A 22,372-nucleotide genomic window follows, 5' to 3' on the forward strand; every position below is an offset into this window, starting at 1 on the left:
TAATTATGAGGCTCTCTTTTTTGGATATTATAGTTCATGTGAAAATTTTAGCCAGCTAAAACAGCCTGACACATATCAGAAACGGAGCCCCCAAAGTCAGTTGCCGTAGGTGCTCTTATATGCAATATATAAACCAATATATAATACTGTGCAGTTTTTCTCTTGAGTAGTATTTTGTCTTTCACTGGCAAATGCATCTTTGCTGCATTTGCAGCTACTGTTACCCTTTTGATTTGATGTAACACATACAGCTACCTGAATGTACCTATTGATATAACTGTTTGCTCTCATGCTTGGTACATGGCTAATACAAGATTACTGCAAAAACTTAGAGCTTTTCCTGCTGATCTCACACACATAAATCTATAATTAGGAATTCCCACATCAGGAGTTTGAAATGCAGAATACACATTTTATTTGTGCAAAGCCCTCAGTATGTATTTTATGTAATTATTTCAGTTATGGTTGAATTGAGTAAAAATTAAATTCTTGGACTTACCTGCCATAATACCTTGCTTCCATCTTTACTGATAATGTAGAGTCACAGACTGCAATTGTAGAAAATGTTTCTTTTAATATCTTCTGCTTTTAATTGTCCTACTTTCTACTCAAAGTCCATCTTCCTGTTGAGTTCTCAAAATAATTTTTAACTATGTAGCAACAAAGCAAAAGAACGCTAGCTAGGTCAATAAGTAATACAATGCCACATGGACAGTAATTTCCCCTGGAATAGACAGAAGGGACAAAAGGGAATGGGTTAGTCAGAAAAGCTGTATCTGGGCATGACCACAGAGCAAGTCCACTGAAGCCAATCAGGTAATGACAATAGTGCCAGGATTCTGCTGTGTACCTTTATGCATCCATGTCAGTGCATTTCACACAGTTTGTACCCCAAGCAGTGGGAAAAATGAAAATTACATCTAGTTGATGTGATCTGTAGAGCCAGACTGTTAAAAGCAGTTTACAGAGAAACAAAAAATACCACTACTAAGATTTTAAAGTCTGGAAAGCCCTAGAAGGGCAGGTTTTTCAATAAAAAGGTATTTTTCACCTTTATTTTGGAGGGCTTTTCATTAAGCGTGCGTATAAATAATAATTGCATAATTGTACACTTTTGTAGTCATGACTTTTGATTTATTAAATTTAAAAAAAGACTGGAATTTAAAATCAACTGAGAAATATGAAATTGATTGAGACAAATATAGGACAGTTTAATTTATCATGTGTGTCTGTATCTGAATAAAAAGATAGCACTCTAAATTTTTCAGTTACAAATTCTAAGGGATCTAGATAGCATCACTTCAGATGTTGCTGAAGTGTATAGGGCATCAATGCAGTTCTGATTCAGCAGAAAAAGTACCACCCCCTGATTCATCTTCAGCATTTCCTTTTCCATGTAGGTCTCCCATTCAGTTCACAAGTGGGTCACAGCCACGGCAATGTGGCTCGAGATGCACATGAAATGCTGGAAGCCTGTCACTCATCCTCCAGTAGCAGGTTTGGTTTAGTCAGTCATGCAAGCAAGACAGTTCAGCAGAGATGTCATATAAAAATAATGCAGCACAGGAGCAGCATTGTTCACACAGGGGTGTGGCTTGGCCAGATCACGCAATGGAACCTGTTAAGGTAGGCAGGAGAGTAGAAAACAGGCACACCCACTGTTATATTGCCAGGTAGCTGCATTTAAAATCGTGTTCCACTCCCTAGAGATAATAGCAAATGATCAGATCTCTTCTGATTCCAGCATTGTCATTGTAGCAGGAAATAAGGAAATTTTAGAGGCAGAAATAAACTGTGGAGTTCAAGTTCTTCCATAGGTGTGAGGAATGTACATATTTCAGGGAGTGGGAGCATTAAGACAGGAAATCGCTATATGTGTAAAAGAAGTCACAACTGACTTCTTTTAGTTTAAAAGGGGAAGATGAAATATTTCATTTTGTTTCTCCACAGGAAAGGAAACACAGAAGAGTAAGAGGGCAAAACCAATATTCTGCTTCAGCTCTATCTTATGATAAGAGTACAAGAATAGCAAGTGGTTAACTTCAGCCCTGCTTCAGGGCAGAGGATGATGGAAACCAAGCATTTGTCTAGAATATCTGTGCAGATGCTACAGAAGTTCTCAGTTATTTGGCTTCTCCCTTGTTTCAGATCTGGTTTAAGACCTCCATGTTCTCTCATATCAGAATGATGTATATGGGAATTTAGCAGTCCTTAATGGACTGTCACAGCCCATTGCTGTTCACACACACAGCTGGGACAGGAAGCTGTCCATAAAAGTTGTTTAGTGTAAGTGAAAGATCTTCTATTTGTTCTATTATTTATTTCTTCTACATACTAAAAATAAGTTTATTAGAAGTCATATAAAAAGAGGAGGAAGGGGAGGTATTTTAACCATAAAATAGCAGGTCATACTGACTGAAATCAGGGGACCTTCAAGAGGAAACTTGGGTCCCTCCAGCTCTAAAAGTATTCTAGCAGACATCTCTGTATCTACAGTATGATGAAATTTTCTAATCCTCTCACCAAGAACTGTCTCATTTCCTCTGTGCATAAGTCATCATAATAATAGAAAAGAGTAAAGTCATAATCAATACAGAAGATAATGTTGGGTCTAACTGGACTGAAGTTATTAGGAGGGAATGTAGGAAGGACTAAATAGTTAAGGTACTTAATAATAGCTGAGCCAGCATGACTAAATGTTACCTAGGGGACTTCCCTCTAAATTGGTCCTAGAAAGGAAATGGATTTACACACCTCACCACGTATATATTTGGTCACACACTGTATCTGTGAATCTGGATGGCCACTCCCCACGTGTCATCCTTCAGGATGCTGCAGCCCAGAGAGAGATAAAACTTCTGTCATTAGCATTAACTTAAAAATTGCATTTCACTGAACAATTAGCTGCTGTTCTTTTTCTCATAACTTCCCTTTGCTTAGGCATTTTGCTGCAGTTCTGGCCTACCCAGGTTACTTCTTTGAGGAGTTTATTACAGGATAACAGAGCACCACTCCCACCTCAGGAAACCTTTGAGAGGAGTTAGTGAAAGACTGAAAATCTACCTGAGTGGCTGGACTGACTAACTAATGGAATTCTATTAAGCCTCCTTGAGTTGGCCTAATAGGGCACATTTTCCTATATTTCCTGCTGGGGCAGAATTGTATCACCTTGCTGGAGTAAACAGAAATGGCATATCAAGAGGTGTGTTTACATTCTTCTCTGTTGCAGCTTTGCATGGAAAGCAAACAGTATAGGGCTGCTGTATTTATTTCAAAATGCAGCTTCTGCAAGGGGTATTCTTTTCCCATTAGCTTTCTCTAGGAAGAACTCACAAAGCTTTTTAAAATTCACACATACACAGTCACACGCGTGACAGTTTGGATGTAAGCAGAGAACACAGATGCAAGAGGGGTATGGATAGCAATGAGTGCTTAGAACAGACCTGTCTGAAACACCAATTCTCCCTGGTACGGAACAAGAACAGAAAGACACCAAAAATCATGACAAGAAAATTGCCCTACTTGTGCTCTCATTTTTTACTAGCATCTGCCTGATAATAACTGAGAAGTAAATGGAGATGCTCTGGATATAATGTGGGTTAATAGAATTAAAGTAGCACAAAGGAAATATCTTATTGCCTTTTATAATTAACCTGGAGATCCACTGCTGCCACAGGTCACAGAGTAAAGAAGCCCTGAAGGAAGAGGTTGATACACACATGGTTGTGGGTGGGTTTACAGGCTCAGCTTTAGGTCAGGCAGAATGGTGAGCTGGTTGCCATGAAATCAGCTTGAGTTATTAGCCAGATTTACCCGAGAGAGACTGACAGCAGTCTCTGACACAACTGACATGGGGGGAAGGAAAGGAGGGGATCTGCCTTCCTATGGGGCCCTGGGAATTGGAGCTGTTGAAAACAGGATGTTTTCATAAAAAAACATCAGTCTGCCCCTGGAAATTTCTATAATCCTACCTTTTAGAGAAACATTTACCCAATGATTAATATAGTAACACAAGATCCCATCCTCCTCCATCTACAATCCCAGTATTTCTACTTCTGTAGAACAGAGTTTATAATATATTAATAGCATGTACTGGATACATTGAAAACATTTGATGGCTGTTCATTTTCTAGCTTGTTTTTAGTAAACCATTTGGAGGAGTAACAAACACTTTCAAAATCTTAATCCACTGTCCTATGACAGTGTACTTTTGCTAAAGGATTAGAATGAAAAGTACACCAAAATATTCTGACAGCAGACAGGTTAGCAAGGCCTTATTGAGACATTTTGGTACATTTCCCACTTCTCATATGACTGGAGTTACAGAATCTCTATGAATTTTGGGGTTTTCCTCTCTTAATACACACATTTAGTATTTTGATAGAGTAACAACAGAAGAGAGCACAGACAAAAAGATCCTATAGAATTTGACATTGGACAAAAAATGTTAAAGTGCCCTCCATAATTGCATTCCTGCTGAACATTTCTGTAGATTTCTCAATAGAATATTGTTTTCCTCTCCTCGGCTTATGCAAAGGACAGTGCCCAACGTGGGCGTAAATTGCAAAGGAAGATGAGTATAACTAGAACACTTTATGCATCCTACCCATACAAACAAATCTTCCTGTTTAATCGGATGCCTTTTCTGCATAAATATGCTGTAACCATAAGCAGGATTTCATCATCATTTGGAATAATTTCAGTTTAAAGGTGATTTTCTGACAACAATGGAAGCATCTAGAAAAACATATTTGGCAGAAGCTTTGATCCTGATGGGAACGTGACATAAACTTCCTCATTTCTAGGCTGGATGTCTGCAGTGCAGGAAAGGCACACAAGCACATGTACAGATGGTATGGTTAGATTGATCTTTGTCTGGCATAACTCCAGCCATCACATTTTCATGAATAATGGGTGTTCTTACCAGCTGTGAACTTCTGGGTTTTGATAAATTATCACCATCAATACCAGTGTGTCTAATCATGCTGTATATTTTTTTAAAAGTACGAATTTTTATTATCCTTGCTCTATTCTGGAGGTTGTCACTTTGTTACAGTGTCACTGAACAGTTAAGATGAGATACTCTGAGCTTTTTCTGTGCTTCATAAATTCATTTCTTCAGACTCAGAACCACTCAATTTTCTGTCTTCTTACAGAGTTATGCAATAGTATCTGAGTACTTACAGCACCAACATCTTTATAGGAAAGCACCATTCTCCTTCTCACGTCAGTCACTTCGTGCACCTTAACACCTTGAATGCTACTTTGACTGTGCTTCTACACTGAAAAGCATTTTTGTGGAGCAGCACGTCACTTTCTGAACAGACTACTTCCTGAAGGGAAACCTGGCAGTCCTGTCTCGCATTTCAATAGAGAATTGATTTCCACGGAGGAGGCACCGAAGGCGCCCCGAACCACTCAGGGCCAAGGGGCCGCAGCCGCCCCGCTCTGCTGCCCCCTGCGGGCCGCGCTCCCCTGCGCCTTCTCCCAGACCCGCTGGATTTCAGCCGAGACTCCACTGCGGTTCCCAGTTTAAGATTTCCAAACGTCTTACGTCGAAAACCAGTCTTTTTTTTATCAAGAGCCAGAAATTCCAAGCTCTGCTAAGCACAGAATCGTTTCAGAGGAGCAGCAAAGTTAATTGGGTGTTAATATCCCATTTTCCCTCTACATTACTTCTAATTCATAAAAATGGCAAAGGTGGTAAGAAAAATTGCACTGACAAGATAAAGTGCCAATCAAAGTTAAAACGTGTTGCTTGTATCTGACTCTATCTTCACTCAGCTCATCCTCAGAGCATCCTCCCAGGGCTCACAGCTGGCAGCTGGGCACACTCACAACTGTGGTAAGAGGCACGGTTCCTCTGTGCCTGGTTGGTATTTTTATACACTTGAAAAGAAAAGCTAAAATGACAAGACTTTACAAAAGCTTGTGGAATAAAAGCCCAATTACACGATATCTAGTGCTCTAGACTCTGCAGGCATAGAAAGTGCAGGACTCTAACCACTCAGAGCGGAGACCTATTCAATGCAGGAATTACCCTGTGGCACTGGTGCTGACACCACACAGAACAGAGCTGAGCTGACTGCAGAACCAACTGAGCTTCCTGGTATCCAGTTTCCTCCCTCCATCTGCACTGGCCTTCAGCTGCAGGCTGCTTATGCATTGAATGGCACATTGACATGGATGGATGCTGCAGTTTAGACACAGCCTCCTGAGGCTTGGGTAATCCAGCTTTGAGCCATAAGCACCTGCATTCCCTGGAAAAGCATTGTGAGGCTTTACAGTAAGAGCCACCAGGTGAATACAAACACTCACCAAGAGGCAAGGTAAGCAGATATTGCACAAGTAAAAAAAGCTCCTTATTTTGCTCAAATAAAGCTGCAGGACTGGTGTTTAATGTCATGGCCGCAGAGTGTCCTGACATTTCCTGTGCTACCACCCTGGCAATGTCACCACAGCAGACTGCAGATACTGCCTGCCACTCAGTGTGCTTGTGGACACATGGTCAGCAAAGACTGAAGTAAAATCAAATCCCAGTCGTACAGATTTCACCCACAAGAAAGAGAAGAACCAGCAGGCACCTGGAGAGTACATCCAGGACAGGGGTGTTTTTTGAATTGTTTTTTCCTTTTCTATCCTCTGACCAAAATACCCCAAAACTCTAAACTTGCCAAAAAAACATAGAATGTCCCAACAGCCACCTATCAAACAGCCACACCTTTCTGCCAGTACCTGGAACCCTGTCGTTGCTGTGAATAAGTAATGTTAACTCAGTTTCCCAGACATCTGGTGGTCAGGTCTCTTCACGTCCTCTCTGGCCTGATGCGTCTAAGCCACACATTGGGTCTTCCAGCAGAGGCTGCACTTGTCACTGATGAAGAAGAACCACAACTTGGAAGGGCAGGAGAGACCATCAGCCAGGTACTGTGTTAGAAAGCACAGCAGCAGAGCCTGGTAGTCCTGACACACTTACCTGCACCTTTATGGGGCTGCTGTGTTGTGAGCAGCTGGCCCAGCAGGGTCTCTAAACAGAACCTGTTTCATTTAGAAAACTGAATTTCCACGTTTGTGAGCATTTTGAGTTGGTTTTTTATATCCACACAGACCACAGTTATCCATTGTGACTCAGTAATGCTTAAGAAGTTCACATTTGGGAGGGACATTATATCTAAATTACAAATTTGATCTTAGCTCTAAAATAGCTGGATACCATACACAATATGTCCTGAAATAGCAAGGCACAGTGGGCTGTGTTTAAAGTACACATAGCCTAATTCAGGAAGCTTCCTTTCTTTAGTTGGCTGATTTTACTGCTTTTACATAGTTTTATTGGACTCACTTTATTATTTCTTCCTTTCCACTTTTCATAGCCATTCTACCTATTTCGCAATAAACCATTTTTTTCTTTGAAGAAAACCAGATTTGAAACTCCCCATAAAGCAAGGAAATCTATACTTAAGGCTGTTGTTCTGCAAAAAACACACTCCACAGAGCCTGCTGGTTACTGCAGAGCCAGACATTCAATCTCAGATGTGTGCCAGGATCCTTAAGAGTGAAGGGAAGGTCAAAATCAAATTAATCAGAACTGGATCCTGAGTTGAATCTTTCCTGCTGTATTTTTTTCTTACTTCCCATTATGCCTTTTGGTAGGGTCCATCCAAGCCAGCCTGCATACAACCAAGATGAAAGGAGTACTTGAAACCAGTGAAAATAGCTTTGTAACCTAACACATGAAGCACTGTTCAGAAAGCCCATTCTGCTGAAAACCAGAAGTACACAGAAGGCAAAGCAAAACTCAGGTTACCTGTAATGGAGTTACCTGTAGTGAGTTCCTCCTCTGCACTCACATAGAAATGTTCCTACAGTTTTCCTACTGACAACTTGGAGAGCTTAAACTCTCATCCTCCACCTGTGCTCTGAATTTAAATAATTTTTTTATTGCCTGTCCTTCTGCTAATGGCATGAAGCTTCAGGATCTAAATAAAGCAGTAAATTGTTATTAGAAATGGAAAAAAGATCAAATGTTCCAGCTTACATAAAACAGTCCCTGCTGACTTCACATAAGGGTCACTGGTACCAACCTTTAAAGGACTGTCATTCTGCTACTGAGGTAGGTGAGGCAAACTTACTACTGCACCTGGCCTTGTCTGCTGAACTTCACTCCCCTTCTTCTTAAGCCTTTACTTTCCTACATGTAAAAAGAAAAACCTGTAATACAAAAATATCTATTAATTCTATACCTTTTTCTCAATAGCCCACTGCTCCTGAGTAAATTTTGAGATGCCAATGAAATTTCCCTCAGTATAACATAGTAGGGTCAGGGGGTTAAACATGTGACCTAGTCAGAACCTTATGCAAAAAAAGAAATTAAATGTGTAAGAAACCCTGGCAATTTCTAAAGAATGTTGCTCTTTCAGCAAAGTCTTTGAACATTTTGCAATGTTACTTGAGAAGTACAGTTGGTAGAAATTAAGCAGCTGAAATGTGTAGCTCTACTCACAGGATAGGAAGCTCCAGTAAGCGAAAAGAATCAACATTTAATTACTAAAATATGCTGTGTGATCCAGAAAAGGCTTAAAAGCTGAAGCTATTGCACTATGTAGCTCACTCAGCAAAGCACACAGCTGGTCTGTAAAAAATTAGGAAAACACATGGCTTCTGGAACACTTTAGAAAATAATCTATAAATCAGAACAAATTATTTAATCAGGAAAAGGGAAGAATTAAGTTCAGAAGAAAGAGGATAAATCAGAGAAATACACAGATTAATCAACAAGTTACAGTCTCATCACCCAGAACTGTGGGGGGAAACGTGCCTGGTGATTGAACAGTAAAAAACACATAATGAATTGAAGTATTTGCATAGTACAGGAGTTTCCTTAAATAAAGTACAGTGCAGAGAAACAGGTACAGGGGACAGCAAGAAGATGACAATTTTTCCTTTTTATTTCTTCAGGCACCAACAAGAGATATGATGTCTGAAAGATCTTAATGCTTTTATGAAAAGGGATGCCTTCCAAACTCAAGGGCATTAAAATGCATTATTGTGATGAGTATCTTTAATTTCATTCCTTAGTAAATTAGGAGTCTATGGAGGACGGGAGGATTTTCTTCACTTGCTTAACATTTACATATTTTGCACTGTATAGAAGCTGCCATGTAAAGACTTTGGAGCACTTGCCAAATGCTGGTGATTTAAAACAGAAAAAAACCTCTGGTAGAACTAATTTGTCTTCTCCTATCTACCATAACAGACTCAGAAAACCAAGACCATTAATCCCAGAAAGGACTAAAAGTTCACTGCTCACTATAGATTACTTACACAGAGAGACAAGCATCCACTATAAAAGTCATCAGTTTAGGCTTATAGGAAACATGATTTAGCTCAGGTCCATTTGTTTAAGAGATATTGCAGTACTGTGGAAGAAAACTCAAGGTCTGTACAGCTCAGAATTCAAGCCATGTCTCTAATACATCAGCAACTCTGAAGTTTATACAAACTTCAAGCCACTAAATGTCTTTTAACCATATTTCTTTACATATACCCCCCTCTTGCTTCCTTTTATTGGTCAAGAGCTTCTTCTGAAATTCATTTAAAAATAGATTACATGAAAAAAACAGGAAAATTTTTCTAAACTAAACTTTGAACATGGGCTTTGATGAGAGCAAACAGGACGTAGAGTGAACAAATAAGATGACTGTAAACTACTATAAATTTTGTTGTGGCAATGAAGATGATTTTACCATCACCATAGTTAACACGTATCGAGAAACAGAGCTACCAACTGCTTGGTGAATCAATTGAAATATCTTTTTCAGTGTCTTAAAACTTTTAGTCATATTATTTGAGAACTCTAAAGAGAAAATGCCAGTGGCAAGTCCAAGTGAACAAACTAAAGAGAAGTTCTTTTTCTGAAAAAGAGGAGGTTCACTAAGAAGAATTGCGGCCAGTAGAAGCCTGCAACAATATTGTCTTCTTCCTTCTAAGATCAAATGAGGAGTGTTCTAGGTGTTACACCTGCCACCTGCTGTACAAGTTACAAAGAAAGTAGCTATCCAAAGAGAAGAAAATGCAGAAATTTGTTTACAGCATCAATATTTCCCAAATAATTACTTTCTTGTTATGTTTTAAACATGTCTTCTATATGAAATTCAATTATCATATCGAGGTATATGCACAAAGTAGAACTGAGAGCACTGACTGTTTATTTTAAGTGAATTTTCCTTTTACAGTTTAGTGTAACTGGAGGTAGATGCAATATTAATTGATTTTTTTTCCAGTGGTTTGAAATAAGTCATCTATGAACATTATAGGAGAGAGTACTGGGGGTTGGAATCAGTTGCTTGAAGTTAAGTCTACATAAACATGCAAATGAAACAACAAATAAATCACAGCAGTTTCTATGATGATTGTCAGTACAGTGTAGCACAGGTCTTCTTGGATGAAAGGCTGTTCCTGTGATGTCAAAATAGTAATGCCAATACTGCAAAATATTCCACGTGCATGCTACTGGTAAAGATACAAGATTCAGAAACAACTTTGCCATTCCTAATATTTCCTGTATAACTCAAATGATCAAAAGCAAGTTGAAGGGAATTACATGGCAAAGAGAGTGTGATCTGTTATGCAGGAATACATTTCTGACCTCGCAGGGAGGAGTTTCATTTCATGTAACTGTATGAAAATGGACACTGCCATTGTCGGGACTTTTGCTTTAACCACATCTGCCAGCCTCACTGGCAGAGCTGTTCAATTTGCTCTCTGCAGCAGATTCCTTTGGGGGAATGATGGAAGCTCCCAGCAACTTCAGTTCAAAGTATTTTTTACAATTCCATGATTACTTGATCAAATCAATGAACAAGTGCTTGCTAACCTGTAACTGCAGACAAATACTGATAAATAGACAGGACCTAACTATGGTTTATTAACAAAATTTTGTAGTAATGCCCTTTCCTTAGAAGTCTAGATTTGCAAAGGAGTAAAACCAGTCTGGTGTAATTCAAATGGCAAAAAATATTTTTAGCAACAAAATAGAAAATATTTTTAAAATAAAATCTTCAATGCTCTTTCTTTTAAATTTCCCACAAAGTTTGTTGAATAGATGGATAACCCAAAATACAGATACTTCTGTAAAATGAAATACCAGTGTATATCTGCAGATATGACCATGCACTGCAGTACATCACTAGTAGATGGTCAAGAAGAACTTAGAAAGAAAAATCAGATTACATGCTTTCTGTTTCCTTGGTGCAATTTCTTGCCAGCAGCATAAAATTTTCATATCAATTAACAGATTTAAGCGTGTACTTAAATCAAAGACCACAGGTAATTTTACTGGAACAAGTGGGACTCTAGAAACTTGCAAGATAAGACTGTCCCCCTGTCCTCAAATCAGCAGGCCTATAACATTCTGCCTCTGGCAGAACTGAACTCCTTTCAGGAAATGAAAGATACCAAGTAATGAGTGACATCATTCTCACCCTTCCCTACTGAGAACAGAGAGCTTCAAATGAAGATGACACGGAAGTAGAAGCCAAGCCTCTCTCATCATGCACATGTGCTGGTCCTTTTAACAGGCAGGATTAACATTTGACCTCTAATATACAGAACACATATAATAAAACTTACACTGCTATTTAAATGTACTTCCTGGCCCAGGAACTACGAATCTGCTCTGTAATGCATGAAATGTATTCATTTTCATTTGTTTTCCTCTTAGTGAAAACCCAAGCATAGCATTCAATATAAACTTAAAGATTTTACATATCAAACTGATTTATATAATATTTGAAACTTTACAAAATAGTACTAAAGTAGTCAATAAAAAGATTAAATTTAAAATATTTACATTTTATACATAAATTCCCCTTACTTACAATTATTAAATAATCTTCCATAGTTTCCTTAATTTTAGGGAAAAGCTTCTAATAACTAAAAACTAATTTTGAATTAATATCAGATGGCTTTTTACTTGAACAGAATTTTAGCAAAATCCCATTTCCAATGTGAAATATTATTCCCACATTTTCAGTAGCAGTTTATAGATATATATATATAGTTTTATAGGTGTTTTATAATGCAATCCTGTTTTCTATAATAAACAGTGGAGATCTAGAAAAGAAAGAAAATGGCACAATATGGATGGAAACATTATATTCCCAACTCTTAAATCCCTTTATGTCATTTGGCTTCTAGAATATCCAGTTTCTTATGTTATTCTTCCAGTATTTTCAAGGAATTGTATCCATACTTATTTAGATTTTTGTGTCATCATCTTTTGAGAAATTATTTCCTGAAGGTACTTCACAGAGACTATCACCATCCGTGCTGAAATCATCTTCATCGTCGTCATCATCATCAGAATCAGCCAACACTTTACTTGGTGACTTCTTCAGTCTACTAAAACAAAAATACACATATTTGCTATTAAAACAGCACATCTACACACAGAACACTTAAGAGAAAGCTTTAAACATTGACAGGCAGAATTTACATTTTTGAAGGATGTCTGAGTGCTGCAGCAGGGGTTATCATAGACCACATCTTACATGAAGGAAACATGCACAAGATCAAGCAATCACATTTTCAAGCACCTCTAACTAAAGTGGCAGAGAGAGGAAACTGTAAACTTTGCACACTGGGATGTTCACAGATGGCCAAGGAAAACTAACACAGGATGACTGCACCTCTCAGCCATTAGGGAAATTTTTACTGCTACAAATGGTAAGAGTGTCAAGTGCCACCACTTTTCTCCATTTTATATTCCCTGCCTCAATGACTTTATTCAGTAGGAAGATCTTGGAAAGAAGGCTGGGACACCTGGAGAGTTTCACAGGTCTGTGTCAAACTGTGTGTGCTGATGACAAACTTGTAGAGGAAGCCCTCAGTTTATGGACTACAGGACCAAGTGGTCAAATGTGTTAGAAGTGGTGTGATACAGAACTGGAAAGTCTGACAACTCATCCTACCTTAATTCTTTTTTTGCAGTGTTAAGCTGTCCTTGCAATTGTTCATTTATGTCTAGTTGCTCTTCAAGTTCTCTCTGAAGTTTCTTTTTAGCATTTTCCAGTCTGTCTATTTCTTCTTCAGCTTCTTCAACTTGACGTTTCATTGCTTTCAAACGCAAACTCAACTGCAATATTTACATGTCATCTGATTAGAGGACTATTTTAACAAAGGAATTTTATTCTTCCAGCATCTATGAGAGGGAGAATAAAGACAAAACTTTGCCAGTGTAGTGACACTGTAATCCTCTGCTTCAGAAATATTTGAAAGTCAGCATTAGACTTTAAGAAAAATATTGTGATACTGGTTTTTTACAGAGAAAAACCAGCAGCAAGCAAAGAGAGCTTTGGTAGAGTGAGACAGTATTATGTGATAGCAAGAGCTGGTTACCCATGACAACATAGTAGAGTTATAAGTGTGTCTAAGTTAAGCAACTTTAACAGACAGAGACTATAAAATACATTTCAAAAACCCAGAAGATTGTTTAAGATCATTGCTGTAATGGATGCCTGCAATTTGAAACACATTGTTCATTCTCCAGGCAGAGTATTAACTGTTGGCTCAGGTGCTGAAACAAACCATGTTTGAATCCACAAAGACCACAGTAATGGTAGAGCACATTGCTGTTGGAACATCAGTGTGTGCTTAGACTTACAGCCTATATTTAACAGTAAACAGTTTTTTTCTTTAAACAAAATTTTATGGTGGCAAAACAGATTACTTGTTGGTATATTTATAGGATCAATAACTGTCTGTTATTTGCTTTATTTCTTAAATTAGCATTGCTTCTGTAACTTTCTTTTCATAATTTTCAAAATTAAGAACAATTTAGTACTAGACAAAAGCACATGATGCAATGGCAGCTGCAAATATCACTAAATGGGAATTCATAAACAACAGAGTAATCAGAATCTACCCCTATTTGTCTTGTATCTTTTATACATGATGGTTTAGGCTAGTAGGATTAATATCAGATATTTGCATATTAATCCTTCCCCTACCTGGTCCTTCTGATCAGTCAATGACAGATGTTCATCATCTACTTGCAACATTAACTCCTTCACTTTTCTCTCAAGTCTGCGGTTACTTAGCTGGAAATTTACTCTATCCCTAGTAAAAAACCAAAACCAAGAAAAGACAGGTTTGTAAAAAAGGAACTGAAATGCTCCCAATCCTGATCATTTAATTCTTTAACAATCTTATAAGAATTGAATAAATACTTAGGGTCCCTGCTTGGATTTACTGATTCCATGCAACATATTGAGAAATTTGTTCATAAGCAGAAATTACTAAGGAGAATTTCTTCTGACACCATAGCAACATTTAGCAACAAAAGTATATTCCTCCAAGATTAAACAAAAAGCAAACATGAAATGGATGTTACAGTACAGTTAATATTTCTAAGCCTGTTCTTGATATAAGACTTTTATAAAATAAGGAGCTATGGAATCATGTGCCCAGCTTTAAATTTTATTACAAACTTCTACTGTGCTTGCAGTAAAAAAGAAAAATTGCAATACTTTTATGAAACAGTAACCATTTTAATTTGGTGAAAAAAACCCAGGTTAATTGTAAGAGAGATTTAATATTAGCAAGAGGCCATAATAACAAGCATAAATATGATCTTAGCATTACTGGTTTTACCTCTCTTCATTTGCAAGTCGTTCTTCCAGCTCTGTGATCCTTGCCTCCATCTGAGCAACGAGTCCCTCCTTGCTGGATCGGTAAGAACCCTCCAGGTGAAGGATTCGGCTCTTCAAGTCTTTGTTCTGTGGTTGGAATACACTTGGTTAATACACACTTACTCAGATTGACAAATATCACCTTAACACCAAAGTCATGTCTCCAGGCAAGCAGGTATCAGTATGTACAGTGAGCAGTATGGCATTTAGTGAACTTGGAAAGTCACTGAGATTTTACTTCAAACAAATTTTCTACTACGGTGGCTTATTGAAAGAATTTACTGTTCAGCTTCAGTTCACGTTTTAGGATTAAATGGACACTTAAACCTCAGGTAGTTTCAAGCCCCTTCCAGCAGTACTTTTTAATGTGCCAATTTTTTTTTCAAATATTCTGTCAGATCTGTCTTATGCTACACCCAATTTTTTTGTAAAATTCTGTGTTCTTGCCCTATAAATCACTGGTGTATGGCTGGAACAAGTAGACAAGGAAATTATTTACATCCACTACCGCTTTACTTTATCAAAGCTATTACTGGGGTGTTCCCCTAACTTTCTGTGGAAACCCAGGGCGCCTGGAATATTTCTCTTCCCCCTGCCTTTCTTAACTCTCCAATGATATTCCTACTACAAAAACAGCTCAAAAAAGATTTGTAAAAGGAGACTTTTTGCTAAGATTTACACTTATATTTTTCTGAAGCTAGGTAATATGGGTTTTCAATGGGGACCTAGTCAAAGAATTAACAGAAAAAAATACCCCAACAAATAAAGAGTTACATGATGAACAGAAAAATAAAGCTCTTTGTTACAGAAATTCAAAGCATGATCACAGGTCTCAAACACAGAAAAAAGGACTATGACAGGAAGATCAGAACTAAAGTATAAGAATGTACATAATCTATACCAGTAGGTGGCATTCTTTTTTCTCAACAATTAAGATGAGATCAATGCCACATAATTGAAGGCACCTAATTAGGTGAGTTGTACTAACACGTTCTCTAAATTCTCATTACAATCTGTTTTATGTTCTTGAGTTTTTAAATAATACTATGACTTGCTGAGATATCTTTCCTCTGGATCTCACCTAAGGGCTATGATAAGTAACCTTGTTTTCAAAGACCACTGAGCTGCAGAAGAATTGTTTACTACTACAGAAGAAAACACTCAACTAAAATCACAATTCCTTTAAATAGTATCTTCAGCAGTGTTCCTGAAGGGCTGTTCAGCCTTGGCAGAACAGCTCCTCTGAAAGTGGTCATTTACAACCAGACATAATTACCTGTCTTTCCAAGGAAATTTTGTCACACTCCAAGTCTTGCTTTATAGCTCTTTCCTGAAGTAGCTCTGTCCTCATTTGTTCAATCTATTAGAGAAAGAAGACAGAAATTTTAATAAGAGACTTAAATTATATTTATCTATATTATACTGTGTGTATGTATATATATAAACTACATATACCTGTGCAATAAGCAATGTGTTCTTTCTCATAACTCAAGACATACATGTGATTTCAGATGAGCTTTACACTACAATGTTGGACAAAACTTTCTGCTTCAAGCAGTCCCTGTTATTCCCAGGATTCATTCTAGGCATTTCACACCTACACTAGATATTGTTGATGTTTACCATATACATTCTGTAGCAAGGAACTCAACTCTAAGCTGTTCTATAAAAGACACATCACATGGCAGAACAGAGTTCTGGAACATCACATCCATCTTCCAACATCTTTTCCAGTTTTCTTCATACTTAAGTCTGAACCTCTGAAACAGTACCTTATTTTTAAGCTGCTGATTAGTCTTAGTAAAGTTTCTCTTTATTAAACACAACCTGGTACCTGCAAACAGGTGCCCAGAACTCAGTGAAACACTCCACAGGGAATTGCAGTTTTCTGCATGCATGGGAGTAGTAAAGCTCTTTTTCAACAGACTCTGCTGCATGATGGATCCAAACATTGCTCCCCTCCTTCAGTCTATTTCATGTCTGTTGTACTGGAGGGGCACCAACTTCTAGATTTAGAGAGGGGGTGGGTTTTGCTTGTTTTGTTCAAAGACAACCTCTTCTGCAGCTTCTGCAGTCAATATTACTGCTCCATATTCACCAACCACAAGGAAGATATATTCTCCATGTGTAAAGATGTTAAAAAGCTACCTAATCAATACAGACTCAAGATAAGAATGCAAAATTAGTTTGTTTTACCTCACTATTGGACTTGATTGGAAAAGAAATTGAGCTTAGAGAAAAACTCCAAACTACCTAACAGCTGCTACTGAAACTTTGGTGCTGAAGAACAAAGTTTGTAGGGCTATGGAAATACTTATCTTGCTTCCAATCTTTCTGAGACTCCCTGCAAATCTCTAAAAATACTTTTACAGGCACAGCAAATGTTACCACAGCATTTGTGGTTTACACCGTACAGGACTTTTTATGATAGATATCATCTGAGGAACACAGTGAATATCTGTATCAATTACTGTCCCTGCAAAAAAAAGACTGATAAAGATTTCAGTGGCCACAGCACTCTTTCCTGCTTTGCATCAGTTACATATGAACTTGCATGAACACAACATTGCAGCTAAGCAACTCTCAGTTACAGATTTATCTCAGTAAAGGACTTTCAAATGTCATTGGGAATTCTTGCATAAAAAATCCAAAAGTAATGTTTAGAATGTGAAGGTTAAACAAGTACAGCAGATGAAAATTTGCCCTAGGCCTTATTTTTTTAAGCAAACATAATATTAAATGATACAGTTTTAGTTAATCACGGTTAAAGGAAGTAATTTGCACTTTTTCTGGAGCTTGTAAATTGATAAATGAATACAAATAATGGCAGCAACGCATGCAATTGCATATGTTATGTCACAGGATGGGGACAGAAGGGAGAAGGCATTCCTGAAAACTAAGGTCATACCAGCTCCTAGAATACCAATGGCAGCACGTGGCTGTGTTCTCAACTGCTGGGTGATTTCTTAAAAGCTCTCATTGTCACATGGAAGCCTAATAATAACAATGTTTTATGTGTTATATAGTGAAATATTATATAGTAAAGTATTACTTTATAGACACAAATTAGAATCACATGTGTACAATAGCTGTATTTATTAATAAAATATATGAATAAAATTATAATGTGAGAAATTACATAGAATTTATTCTACTGTAATTGCTTTAGCAAGACAGACACAGGAAAAAATACAGCTAAATCTGTGGTAAAATGAAGGACTAATTAAAAATGTAGCTGTTAACTGAAGAAAGGGGTTTTGTATTATATAGGAACTTGCTTAATGGACCACTCTGAGGTTCCACTGTGCTCTTACTGTGCTCAGAGGCTGTAACAAATTTGTGCAGCCTTCCCAAGATTCAAACTAAGGAATTATTTAGAGGACAATTATTTTATTTCCAAGATGACTGCTACTGTTGTTGGACAACTCTTGGTAAAAGCAACCTCACAGAAAGGTAGTGGGAGAGAGAAAAATATCTATATATGATTAGGATCAGTAAGCTACATGCGAACATCTACAAAAGCTTGTTAAAAGAAAAGGGCAGCAGATAGAATTTTTGCTGGAGGAGATATAAATTGTTTTCTCTCTTGTGTTTTTCAACAGTTCAACAGTTTTTAAACACATAATTAACACACACAAAGGAGAAAAACAGTTGTGTGTCCATATGTGCTTGAAGTTCCACTTATTTCACAGCAGTGAGATGTACCAGTTTCATGGCCATACTCTGTGTATGTACCATGTGGGACTTCATGTTCCATGTTCTAGCCTTCCTATGTCTAATATCTCAAAACTGTGTAAAAAGAATAAACTATTTCTGCAGCTTAAGGCAACACTTATCACAGCTGGATTTGAAGAATGCCAACAACAAAGAATTGAGAAAAGCAAATGTATCAGATTTTACAAATCTTTCTCATTTTGTGCCAGCTTTAGGATTAAAAGCAGCTGTTGAGTTCATTACAGTGAAAGCAATTTGATTTCTAATAATAATTTAGATGTCATCAGTACTGTTCATCATCTCACAGGTTTACAGCCAATGTTTCCTGTTAATTCCTAAGTAGTGTGTGGGTGTACATATATATGTATATAATATATACCTTAGACAATTTCCAAGTATGTGACCAAAAACCCAATGATTAATCAAGAAGAAAGTTAAAGCTAAAAAAAATCTCTTTGATGCTTCAAAATTGAAAAACAACCTTCATATCCAGATTTTTATTTCTTTGCTCCCCACAGTGCCAGCTAAAGAGCAGGTATACAGCTCTCCACAGGGAACACTTTACCAAAAGGAAGCAGATTATGCAGGTCAGTGTCATTTTGTCCCTATCTGTTTATTCTAAAATTGTCATGAAAACTAATAAGTCCATTTTTCACACTTACTGGAAACAACTCTAAGGTCAATAGACTCTTGCTTGCATTTTCACAGAACACAAGAATTATTGAGGCTATCATGAGGATTTTTCAATTATGTTTGCAAAGTCAATATGGCAAGAGATACTTCATCTCACTTGTTCATAGAAAAAAAATTATTTATTAAAACATAATTTTGGTTGTCTCTGTTCCTCATGCCTGTCCCTGCCCAGGGACCTCTTTAGACTCAAACAGCAGCTGAGTGCTCTAGTTTTCCATTTGTGTCTGTGTTAGTGTGGTTTGAGCATTTTGGTCTTTCTAGATTTACTAATACATTATCATTTAACAACTAATAGGATTTGACCCACTTTTCCCTAACATTTTTTTCTGTTTCCACTCTGCTGTGCTACTTCTTAGAACAAGGCAAAAGGAGATGAGAACAGTGTGTCATGCAGCCATTCAGATTCAAAAGGGTGTTTAAATTAAAAAAGAATTACATTTCATGGCAAGTGAAATGTGAACTATTATTCTTGCCAATGTTTATTCAAACATTCAGCTTTATGTAAAATAGAACCAGTTGTTTAAATTTATTTTTACTGGAAATTTCAGTATTATAGTTCATTATCAGTATGTTAAAATAACATATTTATAATAATAGTTTTTAAAATGTAGAGGAATACAAATATTACCAAAATAAATCCATTATAATTTCTCATGTCATTATAAATGCTTAGCAGACCCTGAAATACTCTTTAGTAATTTGACTACTTAGCCATTCTGGCATAAAATCAAAACAAAGCAACCTTTATAACTCATGTGTGAAATGAGAAATTCCAGACCTCAAAATAAACATGTCTTTTACCCATTATGTAACATTTTAGTCACCAAACTGAATTTTAGGTTTCCATTCAGTTAGCAAATTAACTTCCATGGCAGCTATGACTAAAGTACTTTTATCCCAGCTTTACAACACAGGCACAGACTCCAGTATTAAAGGCTTCCTGATTTAACAACAGCATGACCCCACATTATTACAGGTCCTTTATATTCTATTTCACCCACTGACTCAGAGTCTGAACAATATCAACAGAACAATAGCAGAAAGTTTTTATTACAATCAAATAGAGTCTCAGTAGCCAGAGTTCAAACAAAGAAGTAATGGTGCCTTAGTGCTTCAAGGATGTGTGAGAGAAAGCTGAGCTCCACCTCACTTTAAACTCTCCAGCTGTCTCAGTGGAACACACAATTTCACTGAAAAGACACAGAAACTAAGATTTTACTTTCTGTTCTGCCTCTGAAGCTACAGTTATTCAAAAGAATGTCAGTAGTTGTTTGTTGTTTTTTTTTTTTTTTTTTTTTTTTTTTCTGGAGAAAGAGAAATGAGAACAGAACAGATTATTGTGGGTACCTCAATGCTAATTGTCCCCTGAGCTTCTAGGAAATTACTGTGAGCTGTAATACTTCACGTAGAGTTACAGCAGCAGATGTGCTGTAAGGGGCTATGAATGAGTTTCACATCTTTCAGAAAGCAAAAATAAGGCAAAGAACATTATCTGGACCATGATATTCCAAGACAGCCACATCACTGTATTTTTTTCCATGAATTATTACAACATTTGCATAATCCTGACTACTCAGCCATGGATGTCTGGCTACTTTTGCAGTAATTAGGCCCAATATTCTACTTTACTAGTTTATTATAAATCTTTGTTATAGGACCTATGATTTCTTATTTCAGTTTTTTCAGAAATCTTGAATAACATTATTAAGGCCTCTGTCTTCAAACCAATGAAGTCCAAATTCTCCTAAGACTTGGTAATTTCCAACTCGATGGTCTCATTTCCAATGCACTCACTCCAATTCCCCCCACCTGCACTTTCATGGGCTTTACTGAAGACAGAGGTAAAATGTTCCTTTATTTGACAGGGCATACCTGGAATATATTTTATCTTGACTGAGGCCTCATCATACAGTCTCTACAACTTCTTCCCTCTACTTATACAGACAAAAACCTTTACTTGTTTGAGTTACTATGATAGTTCTCACTTAGCTTGGCAAGTATTACTTTATCTTTACATTTTCTGCTCCATGAGACACAACCTCATTAATAAATCCTTCTGCCCCTCTTTCTGGGCTATCAACTTATATTACATTTCTGGAACAAAAGACTGATGTTTTTATGTGGAAAATACTTTCCAGTTGTCTTGCCTTTGATATATGTTAATCAGCTTTTACACTTGTATGAAAATAAAGCTTCCTCTCTGTTGAAACTGGCTAGCATTCTTGGTTCAGCTGATTTCACTAAATAGTTCCACAATTTCCTAAGGCTCCTTCTCTTCCTTCTTTGAAATTAAGAGTCTATTATGCTGAATTAGTTTCAGTAGGATTAAAATAGTGATCTTTCAATATAAGAGATCTTCACAACAGGCTTACTAGTCTTCAGTCTTTATATATATCCTGTGTCTGTTTTCCACTTAGAATAACAGGAAAAAATGGTTTGTCATGATGTGGAGGGAGCATATTTCATCATGTTTGTGAACCTTGGGTTTTTTGGATTTACATGCTCTGCTCAAGTATAGCATATAAATCATATTGCTAATTATTATTTAGTTGATCAATATTGATTGTGATCTTAACACTTTTTCATAGAATCATTAAGCAAAAGCTGCAAAACTTGTTCAAGTACCTGTTCTCTGCACCTGCTGATCCTCTCAGACAACAAATCTGAATTATTCTTTTCTTCATCAAGCTCGAGTTCCAGGTGAGACAACTTGTCCTAAGTGGAACAAAGAAAAGCAACCTCAACACGCTGCTTTCCATCCTCTTCAGATTTCTATCAGGGCATTCTTCTTTAAGCTTCAAGGACCCAAACTGTCTGAAAGACTAAGCTTGGAAACTGAAATGCCTCTTAAAACACACAGCGAAAGAGATGGCAAGTAGGTAAGGCTTTTTAGTGAATTTGTTTGACAGAAGTACAATAAAGGTTTTGTTTCCATTTTTTACATCATTCTCAACAATTTCAAGAATATAAGATAAATTCTGCAATGTTTCTAGAGACTTTTTTTGAGTGCATTACATTATACATTTGGAAGACAAATTTCTTTTTATCTGAGTACAATGACATAGAGATGTTTGCTTAAGAAAGTCAAATGACAGCCTAGTTGAACTGAACAGTTATGCAGCCCTGTAACAAGTTAGAGACACAATGTTATTCAGACTCCTGAAATGAACCCATATCAAAGACCAAACAAAACTTACATTTCTAAATACTTTTGAAGTTCTGAATGATGGGCCTAGAAATTAAAATCATGCAAATCTGTATGATAAGCGCTAGAT

General features: G+C 37.0%; 1 protein-coding gene across 4 annotated transcripts in view; it reads right to left on the reverse strand.

Moving 5' to 3' along the window:
- Window positions 1–8,932: 8,932 nt before the first annotated feature.
- CGNL1 (cingulin like 1) overlaps window positions 8,933–22,372 on the reverse strand; it is a 55,753-nt gene continuing 42,313 nt past the window's right edge. For 3 of the 4 annotated variants that reach the window (XM_036389813.2, XM_036389814.2, XM_036389815.2), the window contains exons 14-19: window positions 21,723–21,812; window positions 15,967–16,050; window positions 14,653–14,777; window positions 14,010–14,118; window positions 12,972–13,135; window positions 8,933–12,402 (exon numbers count right to left, since the gene is read on the reverse strand). In XM_036389813.2, the coding sequence (XP_036245706.1) occupies window positions 12,258–12,402; window positions 12,972–13,135; window positions 14,010–14,118; window positions 14,653–14,777; window positions 15,967–16,050; window positions 21,723–21,812 (717 nt within the window). In that variant the 3' untranslated portion in view covers window positions 8,933–12,257. The remainder of the gene's footprint in view (window positions 12,403–12,971; window positions 13,136–14,009; window positions 14,119–14,652; window positions 14,778–15,966; window positions 16,051–21,722; window positions 21,813–22,372) is intronic. The other variant, XM_036389816.2, reaches the window with a different exon arrangement.

Source organism: Molothrus ater, chromosome 13 (genome assembly GCF_012460135.2).
Source record: "Molothrus ater isolate BHLD 08-10-18 breed brown headed cowbird chromosome 13, BPBGC_Mater_1.1, whole genome shotgun sequence".
NCBI lineage: Eukaryota > Metazoa > Chordata > Aves > Passeriformes > Icteridae > Molothrus > Molothrus ater.